Source organism: Embiotoca jacksoni, unplaced genomic scaffold, assembly GCF_022577435.1.
Source record: "Embiotoca jacksoni isolate LCO1_2020_lvr unplaced genomic scaffold, fEmbJac1.0.p SCAF_10, whole genome shotgun sequence".
NCBI classification, from domain to species: Eukaryota; Metazoa; Chordata; class Actinopteri; family Embiotocidae; genus Embiotoca; species Embiotoca jacksoni.
The window spans coordinates 11521198-11542113 of NW_027185230.1; the positions used below are offsets into that span (position 1 = coordinate 11521198).

Sequence of the window (20916 nt, forward strand, 5' to 3'; positions counted from 1 at the left end):
GCAGCCGTCGCCAGATCTCAGTCGTTCGATTACTAATCAGAGGCCTACCGTAGTACTGCTTCCCGGTGTGTTTTCTTTCTGGTGCAGACAAACAACAGTAAATGAACTTCTCTCCGGGGCGTCCCCCGGTGCTAGGTTTGAAAGTGTCTTTCAAACCTACTTTTTTTTTTTTTTTACTTTTATTATGACTGAGTGCACCACGCGTTCGTTAAAAGCCATTTGAATTTGTGTTTTAAAACTCTGTCGAGGTTTTGTTCCACGACCGAACTGTCATTTATGGCTCATTTTTCGGGTCGTACGGTTCTGTGGGATAATCTTTTTTTTTTTTTTTTTTTTTTTTTTTTTTGGTTTGAACTAAGTTTTGACTGACTGCTCGGTGTGTTCGTGCTCCAGCTGCCAGCTGGACCTCTGCAACCTGGCGAAGGAGCAGACCCATCACCTGGAGCTGCCGCTGGAGGGGTCCAAGGGCGTCGTGGTGCTGCTGGTCACGCTGACCGCCTCGGCCGCCGTCTCCATCGCCGACCTGTCCGTCACACCGCTGGACGACCCGCAGGAGCGCCACGAGACGTACAAACGATACGTAAGCAGCGCGCATGAATTATCCGCAAAAAAATGGTAAAAGATCTTTGTTTTTACGGCATGAACTTTTCGTTTCCTCCTCCAGGGCGCGATGAAGTCGTTCTCTAACTTAAGAGACGTGGGCATCGTGCAGGTGAAGGTGATGAGAGCCGTGGGACTCATGGCTGCAGACGTAACCGGTAATAAAAAAAAAAAGAAAAGAAATCTCCTGCCTCCTCTGGTTCATTACATTAACGTAACGCAGATGTGAATGTGACGTGAAGCACCAATCTGATTGGTCTCTCAGGTAAAAGTGACCCTTTCTGTGTGCTGGAGCTGAACAACGACAGGCTGCAGACGCACACTGTTTACAAGAACCTCAACCCAGAGTGGAACAAAGTCTTCACCTTGTGAGTCTACGTCCATTCGGGGGTTTTTTTGTGTTTTTTTTTTTTTGTTGGTCTGTTTGGAGAAAAAAACATCCAGAAGGATCGCCGTGTCAAGTATTCAAAGTCCAGGGCCTCTGCCGCGTAGAGTTTGACCGTTCTTCGACATTTACGGCTCCTCTGAGATGCAGCGTTGATCGGTGGGGGGGGGACACCCCTCATCGTCAGCATCCGTCTGCAGCATTAACCCTCTTCTGTCTGCTTCCTCAGTAATGTGAAAGACATCCACTCGGTGTTGGAGGTGACGTTGTTCGACGAGGACAGAGACAGGAGCGCCGACTTCCTGGGGAAAGTGGCCATTCCTCTATTAACCGTGAGTGTAATTAAAGCGCATAAAAGACACAGGAAATCACAGGATGACTGCTGGTTTGTTCTTAAACCCTCCCCCCACCCCCAACCCACCCCCGTTGTCCTAGGGTCAAAATGACCCGCAGCTTGTGTTCAACCAACTTCTATTTTATTTTTTATATTTTTGGGGATCATTGGTGACATAAATAAATAAAAAATTAAATATATTTTTTATAAACATATAAAATCTAAAAATAAAATAGAACTTGGTTGAACACAGCTGCGGGTCATTTTGGAGGGTTAAAAACCAAAAGAGAAGTTAAAAAAACAACAACTACAAACTCACCTTCAATGAGCTTTATTTATACTTTTTACACAAGTTAATGTCTTTTAATGTTCAGCCGCTGTAAGAAAGCTGTGATACAGATAAATAAAGTTGACCTCTTAAGTACGTTTCCGGGAAGGATTCAAATGTCCATTTGGAAAGCTGCAGACACGCTTTAAAGTCAGTAAATCGCACTCTAACCGGTCGTGCGTGTTCCAGATCCGTAACGGAGAGCAGAAGGGTTTCGTGCTGAAGAACAAGGAGCTGACGGGTCCGAGCAAAGGACTCCTCTACCTGGAGATCGACGTCATCTACAACACTGTGAGCGTCGCGCTGGGAATTTCTCGTCCTCTCTCGTCTCTGCAGAATAAAACGGTCTCAGATTTGAACGTCCTGTCGTCGTCGGTGTGTGTGTGTGTGTGTGTGTGTGTGTGTGTGTGTGTGTGTGTGTTCCTCTGCAGGTTAAAGCTGCTCTGAGGACGGTGGCCCCCGCAGAGCAGAAATACATCGAGGAGGAGCCGAAAGTCTCCAAACAGGTGGGCGTGTAAATGAACAGCTCGTGATATCATGACTATGTCGTTTTTTATGCAACTTCTTTTTTTGTTGTTTTTTTACTTTTATTCTGAAGCCCAGAAGTTTCCTAAAACAAACAAACTGGAAGAAGCAGTGTATTTATTTGGGACTATTTTCAGAGGTGGATTAATACACATTTGGCGCTGTGGCGATGTCAAAAACAGACTTTACTGACCGTGTGTATCAATCGGTTAGTGAGTTTACAGTCGGTCTCGTGCCCTCGTTGTGTTGTTGCACATGTAAACACGCCGATAGAAACCAGAACACTGCAGCTTGTTTGTTTGTTTATTTGTTTGTCAGCAGGATTACAGAAAAACTGTCGGCCTGATTTTTATGTTGTTGCACAGCTCGAGGAAGAAACAATAAAACTTTGAAGCAGAACCGAATCACGTGGCAGATTTTAGAATTATTTTTAACTGAGAGTTTGGACAGTCAGTTTACTGGATGCAATACATGTTAAAATCCGGTAGATGGCAGTAAAGTTCCTCGTTGGAGGTCTGTGGACTCTGAGTGACCCTGTTAGGGGTCCAAGCACCAACGGTGGTGGAACCCTACTGTTTTTGCTCCGATTATATTTATTATTATTATTGCTGTTACTATTATTATTATTCCGTCCAAACAAACAGTTGCGGAGCCTAAACTGTAGGTGGTGCAAAGGGGAAATTTCAGTAGAAGATAGTGAGCCCTGAAAATTCTTATCTGAAAAGATTTGACTCATGTCAACCATTAGGGGGCGCTATAATAAAGGTCAACGCTTTTTGTTCAATAATGCCTGACCTGCTGGTATAAGCCCCGCCCATATCCACCTTTAATTTTTTTTACACAAAGTTGCGAAATCCAATTTCTTTCAAACTAGTCCTTGTGGAGTTTTTTTTCACTCAGATTGACAAAAGAACTATCAAACAATTCTCTGGTTTTTACATTTTATCTGCACTTGAACATCATTTTTATGATACAGAACTGCATAAAGCCATTTGTATTAAGATAAGATAAGACTTTAATAATCCCTTCCCGGGGAAATTTTGTCATCACAGCAGCTTAAGAATACAGATAAGAAAGATAAGTACTCAGAATACGCATTTATTCAAAACAGAATAGAATAAAAAAGAAAAATCTTCACAAAAGTGTAAAAAAAAGAATTACCCTTAATTATTTTTTCATTTCTTATGCTATATTACCATAATTACTATTGTTATTATAATTATTATAAATATATATAAGAGACGTGTTGATGGTAATAAAACACAAAAAAAAAACTTGCTTCCTTTGTGTCTCCCAGCTGCTCCAGCAGAACTTCAACCGGGTGAAGAGGTGCATCATGGCCCTGATCAGTTACGGCCCTTACATCAACAGCTGCTTTGAATGGGAGTCGGCACAGCGGAGCATCATCTCCTTTGTGGTACGAAAACCTCTGATATACACACACACACACACGCACGCACAGAGTGACGTTTTTACTGAGTGTCGTGACCTCTCGCTTCCTGTCAGCTGTTCGTGGTGGTTGTGTGGAACTTCGAGTTCTGCATGCTGCCGCTCGGGCTGCTGCTGCTGCTCGTCTGGAACTACTTCTTCTGCCCCGGCAGCGACTCGGAGGACGTGGTGAGAAAACACAGAACAAAAACAAACAAGCACCACGTTGTTTCCACGAGCGTCCCTCGTCCAATCAGATGAGTGATCGCTGCTTCCTTTTCTGCTGTGCAGTCCGCGGAGGCCATGTTCGAATGGGAAGATGACGACGAGGACAAAGATGACAAGGTAGTGTCGGAGAGCCGCTGCTCGTCTCAGTTGTGATCCGCTTCTTCCCTGTCGTGCATGATAAATACGAGTATCCTGATTACTGCAGACGCCTGAGCAAACTGGAAGCGGCTGAAATTCAACTAACCATTAACCTTGAATTAATTTCACTCCTGATAACAATTGATCTTCTACGTTAAGCATTTCTACAAACGCTGCATTTTTAAACTGTCCTTAAGGCTCCTGTTCGACACAAATACGTAAATTACAAAGAGTTATAAACGAAAGAAAAATTGTTATACTAAGAATTATTGATAAAAACAAATTATACTTGTCAAAGGAGGCCCTGAACTTTAGAGCAGCTGAAATCCTATATCAAGCAAGAATGGCACAACATTTCACTTTTAAAACACCTCCAACTGGTCCACTCAGTTCCCAAACGTTTACAGAGTGTCGTTAAAAGAAGAGGTGATGCAACACAGTGGTAAACATGACCCAGTCCCAACTTTTTTGAGATGTGTTGCTGCCATCAAATTCCAAATAAACATATATTTTTTACAAAACAATCAAATTCATCGCTTTCAACATTTATGTTTGACTGATGACTCAATTAAAAATGGGTTTACAGGATTTGCAAATCATCACATTCTGTTTTTTTATTTACATTTTACAACTTTCTTGGAAACAGGTTTTTTTTTAAAACGACAGTATCCTGTTTTCTTTCACACGACTCCAGCAGCACATTCAGGTTTATCTGAACTACGATAGGAAGTTCCCGAAGTCAGGATGTGACTATAAAAATCTAAGTAAACACCCTGACTTGTGTTTCTCCCTGTTCCTGTCAGGACATGGGTTTCATGGAGAAACTGTACGCCCTCCAGGATGTGGCCATCAGCGTGCAGAGCGCTCTGGATGAGGTGGCGTCCTTTGGAGAGAGGATGAAGAAGTAGGTGTCACGAGCCTCGTTTTCCATGCAGGAGGTCGTGGCGTTTCCAGGCGACGGAGACAACTCAGAATCAACTCCAATTGACCTTCAGTGTTTTTTGTTTTTTTTTGTTTTTGTTTTTCTATCCTTCCACTGCAGCACCTTTAACTGGACCGTGCCTTTTCTCAGCTGGTTGGCGATCACTGCCTTATGTTTGGCCACAATTCTCCTCTACCTCATTCCTCTACGGTACCTCGTGCTCGCATGGGGTGAGTCCTGATTCAGGGATAAATATGAAATAGATCGATATAAAGAGAGAGAGCGAGAGAGAGATATGATGTGAGTCTGAATGCCGATCTCTTCTTTTTTCTGCAGGTGTGAATAAGTTCACCAAGAAGCTTCGCGATCCGTACATGATCGATAGCAACGAGCTTCTTGACTTCCTGTCCAGAGTGCCGTCCGACGTTCAAGTGGTGGGTAACGTCATCGTTCACACAAGAATGCGTGGCTAACATCTGTCGAACCCTAAAACCATAAAAGAAGCTCCGTTTCATTCCAATAAATAAGGGCGGAAATGCGAAAGTGCCTTAAAATCCAATACCACTGAGGGCCACTAGGGGCTGGCTCCAATAGGCTCCCATTTAAAAAGCACGAATATTTGTGTGTGTGTGTGTGTGTGTGTGTGTGTGTGTGTGTGTGTGTGTGTGTGTGTGTGTGTGTGTGTGTGTGTGTGTGCGTGTGTGTGTGTGTGCGTGATGTGAACAGATGCAGTATCGGGAGCTGAAGGTCGACCCCGGTCAGAGCCCCAACAAGCGCCGGAGGACCAATCAGAGCTAGCTAGCTGTAAACATCTCCGCTGTAAACTATGTTGTTTATATATTTTATTGTATATTTTGATTATTATGAGAAGTTGTAACTTTTGTTTTTGTTACTGTTTTATTTTACGTTTTTATTTTCTAAATCTTGCAAAGCAGAAAACTGTTTTTGTTTTTTATTTCTTGTACAAAAACAATCCACACAAACGAAAACTTTATTAACGATGTTATGGATGTTCATGAATGTACACGTGTTACAAAGAGTCTGCATGTGATGCAGGTGTGCTCCTGCTGCATGGAACCGTTGGATCTTTTTTATTCATTTATTTTTTTAAATCAGGTCTCTGAACATTTTGGTGCCGTTTTGAACTGGATGCGTCGTCAAGTGTCTCATTTTAAAGCTGCATGTTGTTGCTGCTGCTGTTCTTCCGTGTGATGACGGTATATACAAGCACACTCGGTCACACTTGGTCAAATCCACTCCACAACTCTGCATGTTAAATTTGTGAAGCTGTTCCTTTATGTTTGTAGTAAAAAAAAAAAAAAAGCTGGATTTTTTTTTTTTTGTTTGTTGTTGTTTGGGAAATGAGTGTTGCCATGGCGATTTAAACCAAAGTTAAGGGGCAACAAAGTTTGCATGACAGATTTTATTTTAGTTTTATTTTACTTATTTATTTATAAGAGAAAAGTTGGATGGTAAACCTGGAAAAAAAAAAAGGGCCCCAAAAATCACCGTATATACTTTTATTTATTGAAACTATAATATCACGTCTTCATTACAGCCAAAACAACATCAGTAACTTTTTTGTATTTCAAAGTATTGAATTTATGCAAAAAAAACAAAAACAAAAAAAAAGCACAAATGAAATGAAAACGGTCAGTAAATGCATACATGAAAAGAAAATACAAGTAAAAATGTGTGTTATATTTTAATGAATTTATTTTTTTTATTTTTTTTTTTAAATTTTTGGCACTTTTAGACTTCCATAAATATGAGCATGATTGCTTTGTGTTAACGGAGTTTATTTCACCTCGAATCGAGGACGTGATCTCCTGCATGTCTGTGTAAGCTGTCGTTTGTACGTGTTTTTGCATGACTGAACATGACTTGTATGCATTGAGTGCATTTACGGATGCTGAATGTGAAGTTCATCTAAAAAAGCGGTGTTTACTCTCTCAGCACTCTGCACATCTCTCTGTTTCTGTTCGCTGTTGCACTCCGGGTGTTCGCCGCTGTCGAAGAACAGCTGATTGTGAGGAAGCAGGACGGACTGTGACGACTGTGTAGCATTTATCTGAGGAAATATATTTCTACACACACTCAAGTGGCCTTCTGTGTCTCGTGAAGTTTTGAAAAGTGAGAGAGGTTCGCCGTTACGGAGAGATATTTCCAACTGGATATCACGGCAAAGGTTGTAATACACACACCCGCCCACTGGAGGGAGTCGTATCAGTGTCACGTGCTTTTGGAAAACAAACAACCGCTGACTGTATATAAAAGTGGACGTGGCATTCGGGTCTGAAAAATGACGCCGATGCAGAAGTGCCTTAACTTGCGATACCACCGAGTGCCACTAAGGGGTTGGCTCCAAAAAAAAACTCCGGCTCCATAGACTCCCATTCATTTTTTTCACAAGTTATCTTGGTGTTGTTAGCTAAAGTCGCTCCTTTTTATTAGTTTTCTGGCGGCTCATCTGAAAATAGCCCCGTCATTATTTACAAAATTAGTTTCAAAATTATTTTTTTGGGGGGCGTTTTGGTGAACATGTCATTCTCACGGAAATGCTAGACGTGTCCAACACACGCCTCCCTCTAGTGGCCGGGCGTGTGTATTACACGTGATACTGGGCTGATATTTCAGAGCATGAAAGCACTGCCTCTGATCCAAACTAAAACAATATAAACTATGTATGAGGCAAATATAGACACTTATATAAAGTGAATGAGCAGAAAGACACATTTAGAAAATGTAAAGTGGAGATATCAAACAGAACAGAGTTATTTTAAGTTTCGGTAAATCAAAAGAAGTATAAATTCTGACTTGTTATCATGGAAAATAATGTGTCTTATTTATTGAATGAAACTGTTGTCCTGGATGCAGCATCGGTGTGAGATGTTGTGTAGTACAGCTTTGGCCAGCAGAGGGAGTCAAACGTCACATCTGACTGAACTCCGAGGAGGAAACTGTGGTGGAAGTGGTACTCTGATCCTTTACTGAGGTAAAAGTACTAATACTACAGTTTGAAAAATACTTTATTACAAGTGGAAACATTCAAAAACCTGTTTAGGAACAAGTACAGAAGTTTTGTGGAAAGTAAAACGTTCTGCAGTAAAATGTCCGCATTGATTGATGTCTAACCGTATCAGTGTGTGAGCAGCGTTTTATCTGCTTGTCCAGTGGTTCTCAGCATGGGTGTCGGGGCCCGTCAGAGGGCCGCCAGACAAATCTGAGGGGCCCCTGAGATGATTTAATGGGAGTCTAAAGAAAAGACGCAGAGAGAGTTGGTGGCGCTAATTTACAAAAAGAAGAACAAGCGCTAAAAAAAAAGAAAAAGTGTAACGTTAAGTGTAGCACTCGTTTCAAATTGCATCCCTTTTTCCTTTTACTTCAAATGTTATTCCGAGGATCCCAAGGGTCAAAGGTCAAGACGCATTTTAACGATGAAGTAGTTTGTCCCACATTGTATACATACTGCATGCAACAGTATAAACTTTGTAAGTTGCAGTGCTGAAAATTAAAAGAAAAAAAGATGAGACTCGGAGCTCAGGTGTAATCTGTGCTGCGTGACCACCTGGTGAGGTGAAAGGTCACTTGACTCCGCCCCCTTCCAGCTTACTGATCCCAAATGTGAGCAGAATCCAAACGTCAGGATTTTTGACACCGAATGCCAAGACTCCTCGATCGGATCTCGTGATCCAGATAACAGACAGATGTTAACGGTGTTTGAGCCGGGTTCTGGACTCCTGCGGCGGCCAATCAGATATCTCGGTCCGAGAAACAGGAAGTGATCAGCGGGCTCATGGAGAGCAGGTGTGTGAGACCACAGGCGTGCTGCTGCTTCACTCAGCTGATGCTCTGCTAAGTCCAACCTGTTGCTTTACATCGTGCACATTGCTCTAAAGAGGTAAATAATTCATCTCCATCTCGCACCAAATGTGGTTTTATTTACAGACAAAGTTGTGACGGCTGTTTATGTCAGTGCAGCTGATTTTATTCGTATTTATCTCAACCTTGTTTATATTGTCGTCTGTTTTCATTATTACAGAGTTTTTCAGTTATCTGCAGATCCACACGGGTGTTTTCAATCATTGTGTCTGATTCGACTTCCGGTTACAACTGTGTTAAATATAATTTAGTCTTTAAAATGTGGACTTGATGACAGGACTGGAAGACTTTTATTTACGTCGTTTATTTACGTCTAAAGCCGAAATCAGTGCTTTTATTTCAGATGCGTAGTCATTTAAAATCCGTACGTCTTCGTAAAGAGCTGTTGTTTTTGATTATCTAGACAATCATTTCTCAACTAATCCAATTGTTTCATCATTCGAGGGATTGATGACGAAGGTGACGTCTTCAGGTGTTTAGTTTTGTCCGACCAACAAACTCCAAAAACATTCGGGCAGCAAACAAAAACCTCCGATTCTAATTTCTTGAAGTTTGAACCACTAACTGATTCATTTTCTTTGAGTCGACTCGTTGTGTCTCTTATTGACCGTCCTGAAGGGCCCCAAAAATGTGTTGTCGGGCCCCTATGAATTCCTATCGATGAATTTTGTAGTTGAAATCACCGCATGGGCTCAGGAACACTTCTGAAAATGACTGTCTATGAAAACAGTTCATCACGTTAAAACTCTACCACGCAAAGAAGAAACCAGATATTTACATTTTACAAAATGTCCCAACATTTTTGGAAACAGGATTGTCTTTTGTACATGTTCCCTGTTATAAATCAATTGAATAAACTAAACATAAAAAAAAAAAATGATTGGTGCTAGTTGGATGACATCTCTTCTGTTTTTCCTCAAATAACAAGATATTTTTGACCAAAATACTTTGATATCGATTTTGTGACAAGATGATTGTTGGTGTTTTCACCAAGTAATTGATACATAATCATCAGTAATGCAGATTTACTGACTCGGTGGGTAAAAACTAAAAAAAAAACGCTTTCATTTGAAATTACATCACTTCACTGTAATGCAGCCTTTAAAAACAAGAAAACACAACTGGAATGCTAAAATAACACCATATCCTCAAAATATACCGTATCGTATGATGTAATATCGATACGCCACTAAGTCATACTCCGTGCGTATTTTCCCAGAAAACTTTTCTTTAATTACAAGTGTTAACCTTTTTTTTTTTGTTGTTGTTGGTTTTTTTTCCCCTATAAACTTCCCTTTCATAAGGAACTAGTGCCTGCGGGCACAAGTGGATACACATCCTGTCTGAGTGTTGCTGCTGTAGGCTGAGCAGGCCGGTCTGCGCGCACATGCTCAGTGAGGCTGGCTTGTGTGTTTTTTTTTTTTTTTTTTTTGCGCACGGAAGCTTTAAGAGCGCAAGCGGCTAGAGGCAGACAGCAGCTGAGACATCGGAGAGAGGAGCTAAAGCACACCCGGGAGGAGGAGAGCGGGGAGAAGCGGAGAGCTGAAGCGGACCACCAGCCGCCAGATGAACCAGCAGTGACAGCCGCAGACCCGGCTCTGTTCCGGGCACCCGGAGCGAGGCGCATGCATTTTGTGCCGCACGGCTCTTCTCACAACTTCCCCCTCTTTATTGTTATTATTTTTTTTTTTTTTTTTTTGTGTGTGTTCTCATTAAGTCGTCGGCATCATGGTGCTGGGAAAAGTGAGGGCCTTGGCGGTCTACTTTGACAGCCTGAACGAGAACAACCTGCCCGTGTTCTCCGGGGGAGACCTGGTGTCCGGGCGGGTGGTGGTGGAGGTGACCGGGGACGTGCGGGTCAAGAGCCTGGACATCGCCGCGCGGGGAGTCGCCAAGGTCCGGTGGACGGAGTCGAGGAACGCCGGAGCCAACACGGCGTACACGCAGAACTACACGGAGGAGGTGGAGTACCTGCACCACTACGACACCTTGATCGGAGAGGAGAGAGGTAAGCGGCTCGCTCCCACCTTCTTCTCCCCCATCCTTCCAAGTGATGCGAAGTTTTTACGGCAACGTAGAAAACTTTATTGATCCGGAAGAGAAACGCGCAGCACCAGCGGTGAGCGAGCGAGCGAGTGTGGTACTGATGCAACAGCTGATCGACACCATCCTCCCCTCAATGCAACACATGAATCGTGAAATTTCAATCCAGATCAGAGCCTCCGAGCAGCAGCGAGGAGGTGATTGTTGTTGTTGTTTTCTGTTGTTGTTTTTAATCACATCACAGTTTGATTCGGGAGAGGAAGTTGCTTCGAGTATTTTTTTTTTTTTTTTTTAATTTCAAAGAAAGCAAATGGAGAGCAGCCGACGCGTATTTTTTTTTAGCGCAAACATTTTGGTGCAGAAACTGAAGACGAAGGATGATTGGAAAGTGATGACATCCTGAAGAAGGCGAGCTCAAGGCAACTCCCTTTGTTAGAAGCGGTTCAAACCTGTTCAGAAACTGCCAGTGAGGAAGGAGGGAGGGAGGGAGGGAGGACCAGACCAGACCAGACTGACTCTCTCTCTCTCTCTGTGTGTGTGTGTGTGTGTGTGTGTGTGTGTGTGTGTGTGTGTGTGTGTTTAATAACATCTGAGCTGCTGCTTTAAGCCCGCTGCCACCTCTCTCCTCTCATCCTCGTGCTGTTCCGAGACTGCCCGGCGTAAAGTAAATTCCGCAGGCGGCGGACAGTTTTGCGGCTCCGACTATCACCTGGATTCATTTCATAACAACTTGTCGTCTGCGTCCGACTCTCGCCTCCTGTTCGGTTTTATTGGGAGGACGCATACCGGGAGGGTCGAAGGTCATGACCTTGTGTGACCCGGGTGTTTTTGGCAACTTTTCAAAAAGTTGCATCACTTTTCAGGGGGGGGGGGGGGGGGGAGAAGTTTCTTAACATTTTAAGCGTCATATCCCTTGTTGGTGTATTTTTCCCAGAGCTTTCGGATTGAATCACATGAGCGTATCTTGGGTATTTTCAAGATTAACAGATCAATCGTTTGATAAATTACACACCAGAAAAATGATTAAAAAAAAATGGCCCAACCTTCAAAGTGACATCATCACGTCCTATTTTGTCCACAACTTCAAAATATTAAATTTACAGGAATGTAAATACAAATGCCAAACAATTGGCTGATTTAATCAATTAGTCAATCGACAATTGATTCGATAATCGATCATCGTCAGTAAATTGATTAACTTCAGGTTTTTAATTGGAGATTTAACATAATTTTTTTAAATTATTGATTCAGTGAGAAAATGATCAACAATGAACGTTGTTTTTATTTCTTGCCGAAAACAAGATTGAAGATGATTGAAGATTGAAAATCATGATTCGGTATCAGAGTTGATATTTAATAATTCCATATTTTGCTGCGTAAAATGTCAGAAAACTGAGAAATGCCTGCTTACAAGATCAGATGTTTTGTTTTGTTTGACAAACAACAAAGATTTTGAGTTTCTAGTGAAATATGTTGAAGAAAAGCTGCACATTTTCACATTTGTTTGGTGTAAAACATTTTGTTTTGTTTGATTTAATTTCAGCTCTGCTTCCAGTAAAAGTCAGGTGAAAGTTATTTTCACCTTTTTAATGACCGTTTTTAAAATTTGTATTCCCTAAAAACTAAAGTAGCAGCTCCCGAGGAGACCTCGAGATGATATTTTTTTATTATTTTATTTCCATCATGTGTCGTTTCTGAGCTCAGAAGACAAACTGACTTCACAAAGAGGAAAGAAAAACATTTTTTTTATTGTGACACTCCTATAAAAGGCCCGCAGAAGAAATGGTTTCTGTTGTGAAGTGTTTGCTTGAGAGCTGCAGGTTCTACCTGGAGTTCACTGTTTGCCTTCAACACCCTTCCTCTCCCCCTCCTCTTACTCCTCCTCCTCCTCTCATGCCACACACCACATGGCTGTACTAATGTGGGCAGGGGCTTGTCGGGGCTCCACCAATCAGAGACGCTGCCTGCGGTTTATGTCAGGGCGCTCTCCAATGGGAGGCCGAGTTGTAATGCATGCGTCGGAGTTTCCAGCTGGAGGAAGCTGCTCAGTCTGGTTCATACCGGTCTACTCCTGCTTGCTCTGTGTTGCCGGTGACTTGACTTGACTGGGCTCACACACACACACACACACACACACACACACACACACACACACACGTTTACACACACACACACACACATGCATGTGGACAAGCCGGTAATGACAGCTCTCACGGAGACAGACTGAAACAGCAGAGATGCAGCTGAAGTTCAACAGGGGCGATGTTTACAGACGTTCACACATACAAGCAGACGTTTGTACCACATTACAGTCATTTACAGATAGTTAGCACGCATTTATACACGGTTACAGACAGTTAACAGATATTAACAGATACGTACAGACAGCCTACAAACATTTATACCCATTTACAGACATTTATACTCATTTACTGACAGTTTACATATTCATACTCAATTACACACAGTTTACGGACATTTATGCAAATTTACAGATCGTTTATAGAACATTTACAGACATTTTTGCACTTTTCCAGACGTTTACAAAAGAAACGGCAGAGATGCAGGATGGAACAGAGCTGAAGTTCAACAGGGTCGATGTTTACAGACAGTTAACATACATTTATACTCGATTAGAGACAGTTACCGGCAGTTTACAGACATTTATACACATTTACAGACAGTTAAATAAATTCACTGACTTTTACAGACAGTTTGCAGACGGTTGCATATATTCATAAAAATGTACAGGCGTTACAGACAGTTTGGTGATGTTTACATATGTTTACAAACATTTACAGATGTTTACAAACATTTACAGATGGTTTATAGTCATTTACAGATGTTTACAGACGTTTACAAACATTTACTGATGGTTTATAGGCATTTACAGATGTTTACAGACGTTTACAAACATTCACAGACAGTTTACAGATGTTTACAAACATTTACAGAACGTCCACAAATGTTTGCAAATGTTTTACAGATGTTCACAGATGTTTACAAACATTCACAGAACGTCTACAAATGTTTACAAATATTTACAGAGGTTTACAGACGTTTACAAACATTTGCAGTCAGTTTACGTTCAAACAAGAGAAGAAAGGAGGAAGTGAGACGAGGTCGCGGTCGATCTCTCGCTGGGTGTGTAGCCTCAGCAGCTCTTTACTTCACTTCATCTGTTAATAGTGAAATGAAGCTGCTTTTTCTTTTGAAATTTGGCAACAACAAAAAAAACAACCAACAACCCATAAAGTGTCGTTTCTGTGACCAGAAAAACTGTTTCGAAGGATAGATGGTGCTTTCACATTCACATTAAACCTTTATTTTTTTTTTAAGTTGTTTTGTTGCAGCTTTGTTTTTTGTTATTTCATCCCGACAACATTCTCTTCTCTCGATTTAAAAATAAATAAATTTAAAAAAAACGCCTCTGAGCTTTTTATTCTGTGTAGTTAGAAAACCGTCTTCTTTGTCTTTCAGATGACGACTGTCCGGAGGAAGGTCTGACCGTTCTGCACGCCGGCCTGCACGAGTTCGCCTTCAGCTTCAACCTGCCTCAGATGTGAGTACAAACATTCACCCAGCTGTACTGCTGCTCCACATTCAGCCTTAGTTTCATGAGTTTTCTAGTTTTAAAAACAAAACGGATTACGTTTTTTTTCGGTTGTGGCCTGTTTTTCTCACGAATCTGCACAAAACTCCTCACATGGTTTTATTTGAAATGTCTCACTAGCTGTTTTTACAAACATCCACACCAAAAAAAACAAACCGAGTTTGATTTCAGGAAATTTAAGAAAAATCGATCGAAAAAGTCTCAAAAAAATGTTTTAAACTGCGACGGAAACAAAGAAACTGTGACCGTCCTCGTGTTAATACACGAAACGGAGAGAAATGTCATACGTTTTCCACTTTTCACCGTTTGAGCTCCGACTGTCCTCTTTTAATGACGTCATTTGATGAGTGAATAATTAGCGCCACCTGCTGTTTATCTCCGTCAAACTCTCACAGAAGTAGCGGACGGAGGCTTGCTTTGATTCGACTCATATTAATATGAAATATAAGAGCTGTTTTGATTGAAAATAATCCAGAGGTTGATGTTTTATAAAAAAAAAAATAAAACACCAAAAAAAAAATCTAAAAAAACAAGTATATTTTTAAAAGGGTTAACAAAATCCCTCCTCCCGCTGTCTCTCAGGGCTCTGGCCACCTCCTTCGAGGGGAAGCACGGCAGCGTGAGGTACTGGGTGAAAGCCGAGCTGCACCGTCCGTGGCTGCTGCCCGTCAAAGTGAAGAAGGAGTTCATCGTGTTCGAGCACATCGACATCAACACGCCGCTGCTGCTGGTACGAAGATTTAAGATCGATGTCAGTAACGACCTGTTAGCTTGTGAGGTTGTTAGCCTCGGTGGCTTCTAGACGCCGTCCGCGTTGCCGTCGCCTAGCAACAGCGTTTTTACCACAAAGACTTACCAATTTTTTTTATATTTACAGCTCTCGTCAGGTTAATCGTGAAAAAAAAATTAAGGGTTGAAGATGTTTTCAGATGTTTTGCTTAAATAAAAGTAGCTGCGCCGCGGTGCGCAAATACCGTTTTACAGTAGTGGCATCAAAACCTCCTTAAAAGTAGCAAAAGTTTTTAACTCAACCACTTGAACGCCAAACCGGCGCCCTGTGTTGTAACCACGAGCTCACGAGAACGCAGCGTTAGAATTACGAGTTAATTACGCGGAAAAACGGTGCGAAATATACAAAATACTTTTGATATCGTGCTGTTTTTATACTTCTAGTCTGCCTGCCAGTATGTTAAGTGCAATAAATATTTATAGATGTATCTAAATATATGATACAGTTGGCTGCAGATTGACAGACTACAACAATACATTTCCCCTCTCTTGTATTTGAAATATATAACGTTTTATACTAAATGCTGTACCAGATTTTGAACATCTGGAGTACTTTTACTTTTGATACTTTAAGTACTGTTTGCTCATAATACTTCTTACTCCCTAGAAACATCGTTGTATTTAGAACTTTTAGTGATGTTGACGTTGTTCCATCAGTACTTTATTATTTAATGTTTGTTAAAAGAAAGTTTTTCTTTAAAAATGTTGAAATTCTTCTTTAAGAGTTCAGAACTGGATGGGATTTCTGAAGTGTTTTTCCAGCAGTTAAAGATGATGATGATGATGATGATGTTTGTGAACAGGCCCCTCAGGCCGGTACGAAGGAGAAGACTCTGTGCTGCTGGTTCTGTGCTTCGGGTCCAATCTCCCTCAGTGCCAAGATCGAGCGAAAGGGCTACACACCAGGTTAGCTCCTCCTCCTCCCCCTCCCCCTCCTCGTCTTCCCCCTCTTCCTCCTGCACATTCCTCCACCTCTTCGTCTTCCGTCTTCACTCTCAGTTTTTCACTCACAGTCGCTTCTCTCTCAGTCTGACAGACTGATCTCTTCTCCCCTCTCTCCAAGGCGAGTCCATCCAAATCTTCGCCGAGGTGGAGAACTGCTCGTCCCGCGTCGTGGTGCCCAAGGCCGCGCTGTACCAGACGCAGACCTTCTTCGCCAAGGGCAAGGGCAAGCAGATCCAGCAGCTGGTGTCCAACCTGCGGGGCGAGCCTCTGCAGCAGGGCAAGAGCCAGAGCTGGGAGGGCAAGCTGCTCAAGATCCCTCCCGTGTCGCCCTCCATCCTAGACTGCCCCATCATCAGGGTGGAGTACGCCCTCGTGGTGAGTTCACGACTTGCCAGGAAAAAGGAAACCAACCTTCGTCCCGGTGACGTCATGCAGGGACACTGATATGAGTCGAAACAAAGGCTGCACAATATTTGCTTTATGTTGGTTAAGTCTTAATATGTACATGTCCAAATTAAAGTGAAAGAGGTGAATTATTTTTGTTTGGCTAAATCGTTTTAAAAATCCATTAATCTATTGTTAAATTTTTTTTTTTTTTTTTTTTTTTTTTTTACTGCAATAAAAAAAAGACTAAAAACAACTGATAACCTTCTGTTTAACATTAAAATGTAAATAATTGACCAAAACTAAAAAAAAAGAAGCACTAATAACTTGCAAATAACAATCTACAGCTATCATACAAATAAGATGGGAATAATTTACTAATGAGCCATTAATAACTTGCTAATAAAGCATTATAAACTACCAATAACCTGATAGTAACGTCAGTAACTTGATAACTGAAATGAGCTCATAAGTCACTAATAAATTGACACTAGAACTAATAATAACATGCTAAAAACATGGTAATAACACACTAAAAACTACAAATATTTTTCATACTATTAACTGGACAATAACATATTGATAACTTGCTAAAAACTACCGATACTTTATACGCGAATGACTTGCTAATGACATCTTAATAACTTCCTAAAAAACACTTAAATTGTTAAATAACCCGCCAATACCATAAAATAACTTGCGACAAAAACTCCTATTAATTTTCATGTTAATAATCTACCAATAAAATGCTAATAACCTCTTGGTAATTTACCAAGAACTAATAATTGTTCTACTAATATTTTGCCAATAACACATTAATTACCGCTCAGTAACACACTAAAATACTTTTAAAATACTAAAATAATGTCCACGCTAATAACGCATTAATAACCTGCCAATAACTTGGTAATGACGCGTTAATAACCTGCCAAATAGCTTGTTAATAACTTGCCAACAACTTGTTAATAACGGATTAATTAGCTGGAAGCTGTAGATGTTTGGGGGGCAGCGAGTCTCTGTCAAAGCAGCACCACGTTGTTTACATTTCGCTTCAGACACGTAGCCTTGAGCGTTGTTTACTTCAGCGCAGCTCGAGTGTGTTTAAAGGGAGTCGCGTCGCCCTGCAGCTGAATCTCCCTGATATGAACCGACACGACCGGCTCCGTCCAAGTCAACAACTTCTCTTTTTGTGTCCCCCCCCCCCCACACACACACCCCACCCCTCACCCCCCACCCCTCCAGGTCTACGTGGACGTCCCCGGCGGTTTGAATCTGTCTCTGTCGTTGCCGTTGGTGATCGGGACCATTCCCCTCCACGCCTGCGCCACCCGCACCTCCAGCATCAGCAGCAACTGCAGCACTTTGAGCTGGCTGGGCCTGCCGGAGAGACCGGAGGGTACGAGCTGCGAAAACACCCACTGGTCTCTCTGTTTCTTCGCGCAGCGCCGAGCGATCCCCTTACGCCCGTTTTGTCTCTTTGTTTCTTTTGTTTGTTGCAGCACCGCCGAGCTACAGCGACCTGGCGATATCAGAGTCTCACAGGCGGGATTGTCTGCAGGGCTTTGATAGGTCTGACGGGGAGGGAGAGGAGCAGGGATCTCTGCTCACGTACATCACCGAGTTCAGATATCTGCCCCCGCCACTCTACTCTGAGGTACAGTGTATAGACACACACACACACACACACACACACACACACACACACACGGAAGGGACATTTTGCCTCGCACATTAATTTCCTGGAAACTTAACACCAACTGTAACTACGACTAACTCGAACCTTAACTTAACCTTAACTTTAACTCCACCCAGAACTTTTTTTTTTTTTAAATTTTCTGTTGATTAATGCACTAAAAGTTTTAAAAGAAGACAGTCGCACAGTTTCAAAAATATATTTTTTAAATCCAGTCAAATGCGAATAAAAAAATATCAAAAAAAATATTCTGTTCATATTGAATGAAGATGCAGTAAAAACAAAACAAAAATATGTTAAGATGGATTAAAGATATCGTCAGAAATATCGAGAGGAGATGCAAAACATTTGACAAAATATCCTGTCTGTGCAGAATAAAAAATATACAAAATATTCTGTTCATATGGAATAAAAAAAAAAAATACAAAACTATTGTTAAGATGGAATAAAAATAAACAAAATATCAGGTTCAGAAGGAATAAAATATCGTGTTAAAATGGAATCGTCTCTCCCCCCCCCCCCCTCCACCCTCAGGTTGACCCCTACCCCCCACCCCGCGGAGGTGTGCGGGGCCGCGGACGTCAGGCGACCCGACACGTGTCCGTCCCGCTGAGTCGAGCTCTGCGAACTCCCCAAGACTTCTGCACAAACCGGACACCGCCGCCGCTCTCAGCCACGGGCTCCTCACCAGATTATGTATCACGGGAAAGAAAAAAAAAAAACGAGGCCGGACCCTCCCCCGACCCCGGAGAGGTCGGCTCGGAGAGGATTCGGTGACCGTTGACGTGACGGACCAGGGATTTTTGGAGCCGTGCCGGATCCTCCTGTATCCCGCGCTCGAGACGAGGCGACGAACAAGCAGTCAGACGACGAAGCCTCCTCCTGCCTCACACTGAATTTTGCACATGCCGTAGTTACTGTTTTTCTACCAGTGGTTTTATACTCTCGCAGATTGCCGCAGGCCTTTTACGCTCCAGACGATTCTGTCCACAGATTTAGAACAATATAGAACTCTAAAATGGCACATTTATAACGTCAGGACGGAAAAAAAAAAAAAAAAAACCCGAAAAAAAAAAAAGAAGCTAGACGACAGTTTGTGGCCGTGGCCCGAAGGGGGCGCCGTCAGCAACCAGACTTCAGGTGGAAATCGCCTTTTTTTTTTTTTTTTGCGAACAAAGCTGAAATTCACTCAGAGATTTAAAAAGAAAACACGACACTGATAATGTTTCTGATGATGAGAAACACGTCGCATCAACGACCACCTCGAGCGCTAAAGCTCACCGTGCATGTGTGTGTGAAAGAGTGTGTGTGAGAGACTGTGTGTGTGTGTGTGTGTGTGTGCGTGTGTGTGTTTAAATGACCAGGTGTAAAAACCCTGACTGGGTCTCGAGAAAAAAAAAAAAAAAAAAAAAAGCACAACTCCGACCGACCAAGATAAAGTACCACAAGTCGCCTGTTGGTTTCTGCTCCGAAGCTTCTCTCTCGCTGTAGATTTTTGTTTTTCCAGAACGGGGACGTTTAGAAGCTTCGCACTCCTGAAAAGAAAAGAAAAAAAAATATTGTTTACAGATGAAAATATATCGAAATGAGAATGTTGCTCAAACATGACTTCTTCCACCTAAAACTTCAAATTACCAAGTGCAATATATTTTTGTATTTGTGATTTTTTTGCACTAGTTTTTTCATATACTCTGTTGCTGTTTATTCCATTTCTGTGCATTATATATATATTATTGTCATGATCAACTTTTGATAAAATAAAAGGTTTATTTTATAAATTAAATAGGCGCAGTGTCGTATTTATTAATACTTTGCTGTGAGCGGGCACGTGTTGTCGTGTCGGCGAACCCCTTTGCCATGCCGCCACAGCTCGGGTGGGAAGGACCAGGAGGGACAGGTGAAACCAATCAGTGGGCGGAGTCAACAATCATACAAAGGACAGGAAGCGAAACGAGACAAGACGCCAGAGGCGAGTCATTCACGGAGTTAATTAATTGAAATGCAACTTCAAACGTCCTGTTTTTATGCCTCAGATCATTAAGTAATTACAACCCCTCGCCCTCCTCCCGCTGAATAGAAGTCAAACAGAAAAGGAGGCTGCTGTTTGCAGTGGGAGCTCCTTTTCCTCCTCGACATGCCGCCTCTGTGCTCAGCTGATTCCTCCTTCACTGAACCAGATGTAGGACAGAGCTCACATGAGCTGCTGACCTAATTCCCGGCTGCAGACGGGCAAATGGCAAGCAGAGGGGAAAAAACAAAAAAAGATCAGGGTTGAGCTTTTTGAGTGATGCTATTTTCACTCCAGCATAACTTTCAGGGGGTAAAAGACTTCAGTTGGAGGATTTTTTTTTTTTTTTTTTTTCTTTTCCCGTTTCAGAAGTTACAGGTAAGAAACTGCATGCAGGTTTTTTTTCTTTGCTTGTGTGGATTTTTTTGTTGACATTTTTTTTGCCTGTTTTGATGCTCCGAATGTGGAAACATCCGTCAGAAGTTAAAAAAAACAAACTCTGCTGAGCAAAAATAACAAGCTGGTTGTCTTTAAATCTGCTGTAGATATTTTTTTTTTCTTTTTGTGGTTAATTAAATAACTTTTCATGAATAAAATACTAAGGATTTTACAATTCGAACCATCAGATTTAAGCAAATAATCGGCAGATTAATCCACAGTAAAGAATTATC

The 20916-nt window shown here is 41.9% G+C and overlaps 2 protein-coding genes across 3 annotated transcripts in view; both read left to right on the plus strand.

The window, feature by feature from the left end:
• Positions 1–8418, plus strand: part of mctp1b (multiple C2 domains, transmembrane 1b) — a 29538-nt gene extending 21120 nt beyond the window's left edge. Inside the window, exons 9-21 of the mRNA XM_069166738.1 lie at positions 394–580; positions 665–758; positions 866–968; positions 1215–1317; positions 1837–1938; positions 2079–2153; positions 3470–3589; positions 3679–3789; positions 3892–3945; positions 4770–4870; positions 5009–5118; positions 5225–5322; positions 5615–8418. Coding sequence (XP_069022839.1) covers positions 394–580; positions 665–758; positions 866–968; positions 1215–1317; positions 1837–1938; positions 2079–2153; positions 3470–3589; positions 3679–3789; positions 3892–3945; positions 4770–4870; positions 5009–5118; positions 5225–5322; positions 5615–5686 — 1330 coding nt within the window. The 3' untranslated portion in view covers positions 5687–8418. The remainder of the gene's footprint in view (positions 1–393; positions 581–664; positions 759–865; positions 969–1214; positions 1318–1836; positions 1939–2078; positions 2154–3469; positions 3590–3678; positions 3790–3891; positions 3946–4769; positions 4871–5008; positions 5119–5224; positions 5323–5614) is intronic.
• Positions 8419–10229: 1811 nt separating this feature from the next.
• On the plus strand, positions 10230–20020 carry LOC138208618 (arrestin domain-containing protein 3-like). 2 transcript variants are annotated; one of them, XM_069166640.1, is made up of 8 exons: positions 10230–10778; positions 14294–14375; positions 15009–15156; positions 16019–16121; positions 16279–16535; positions 17787–17940; positions 18044–18198; positions 18772–20020. In XM_069166640.1, exons 1-8 carry the CDS (start codon positions 10499–10501, stop codon positions 19012–19014), a joined length of 1422 nt encoding a protein of 473 aa, XP_069022741.1. In that variant the 5' UTR covers positions 10230–10498; the 3' UTR covers positions 19015–20020. The 2 variants fall into 2 exon arrangements, with proteins under 2 accessions (XP_069022741.1, XP_069022749.1); XM_069166648.1 differs by lacking the exon at positions 10230–10778 and adding an exon at positions 10785–11010.
• Positions 20021–20916: the final 896 nt, after the last annotated feature.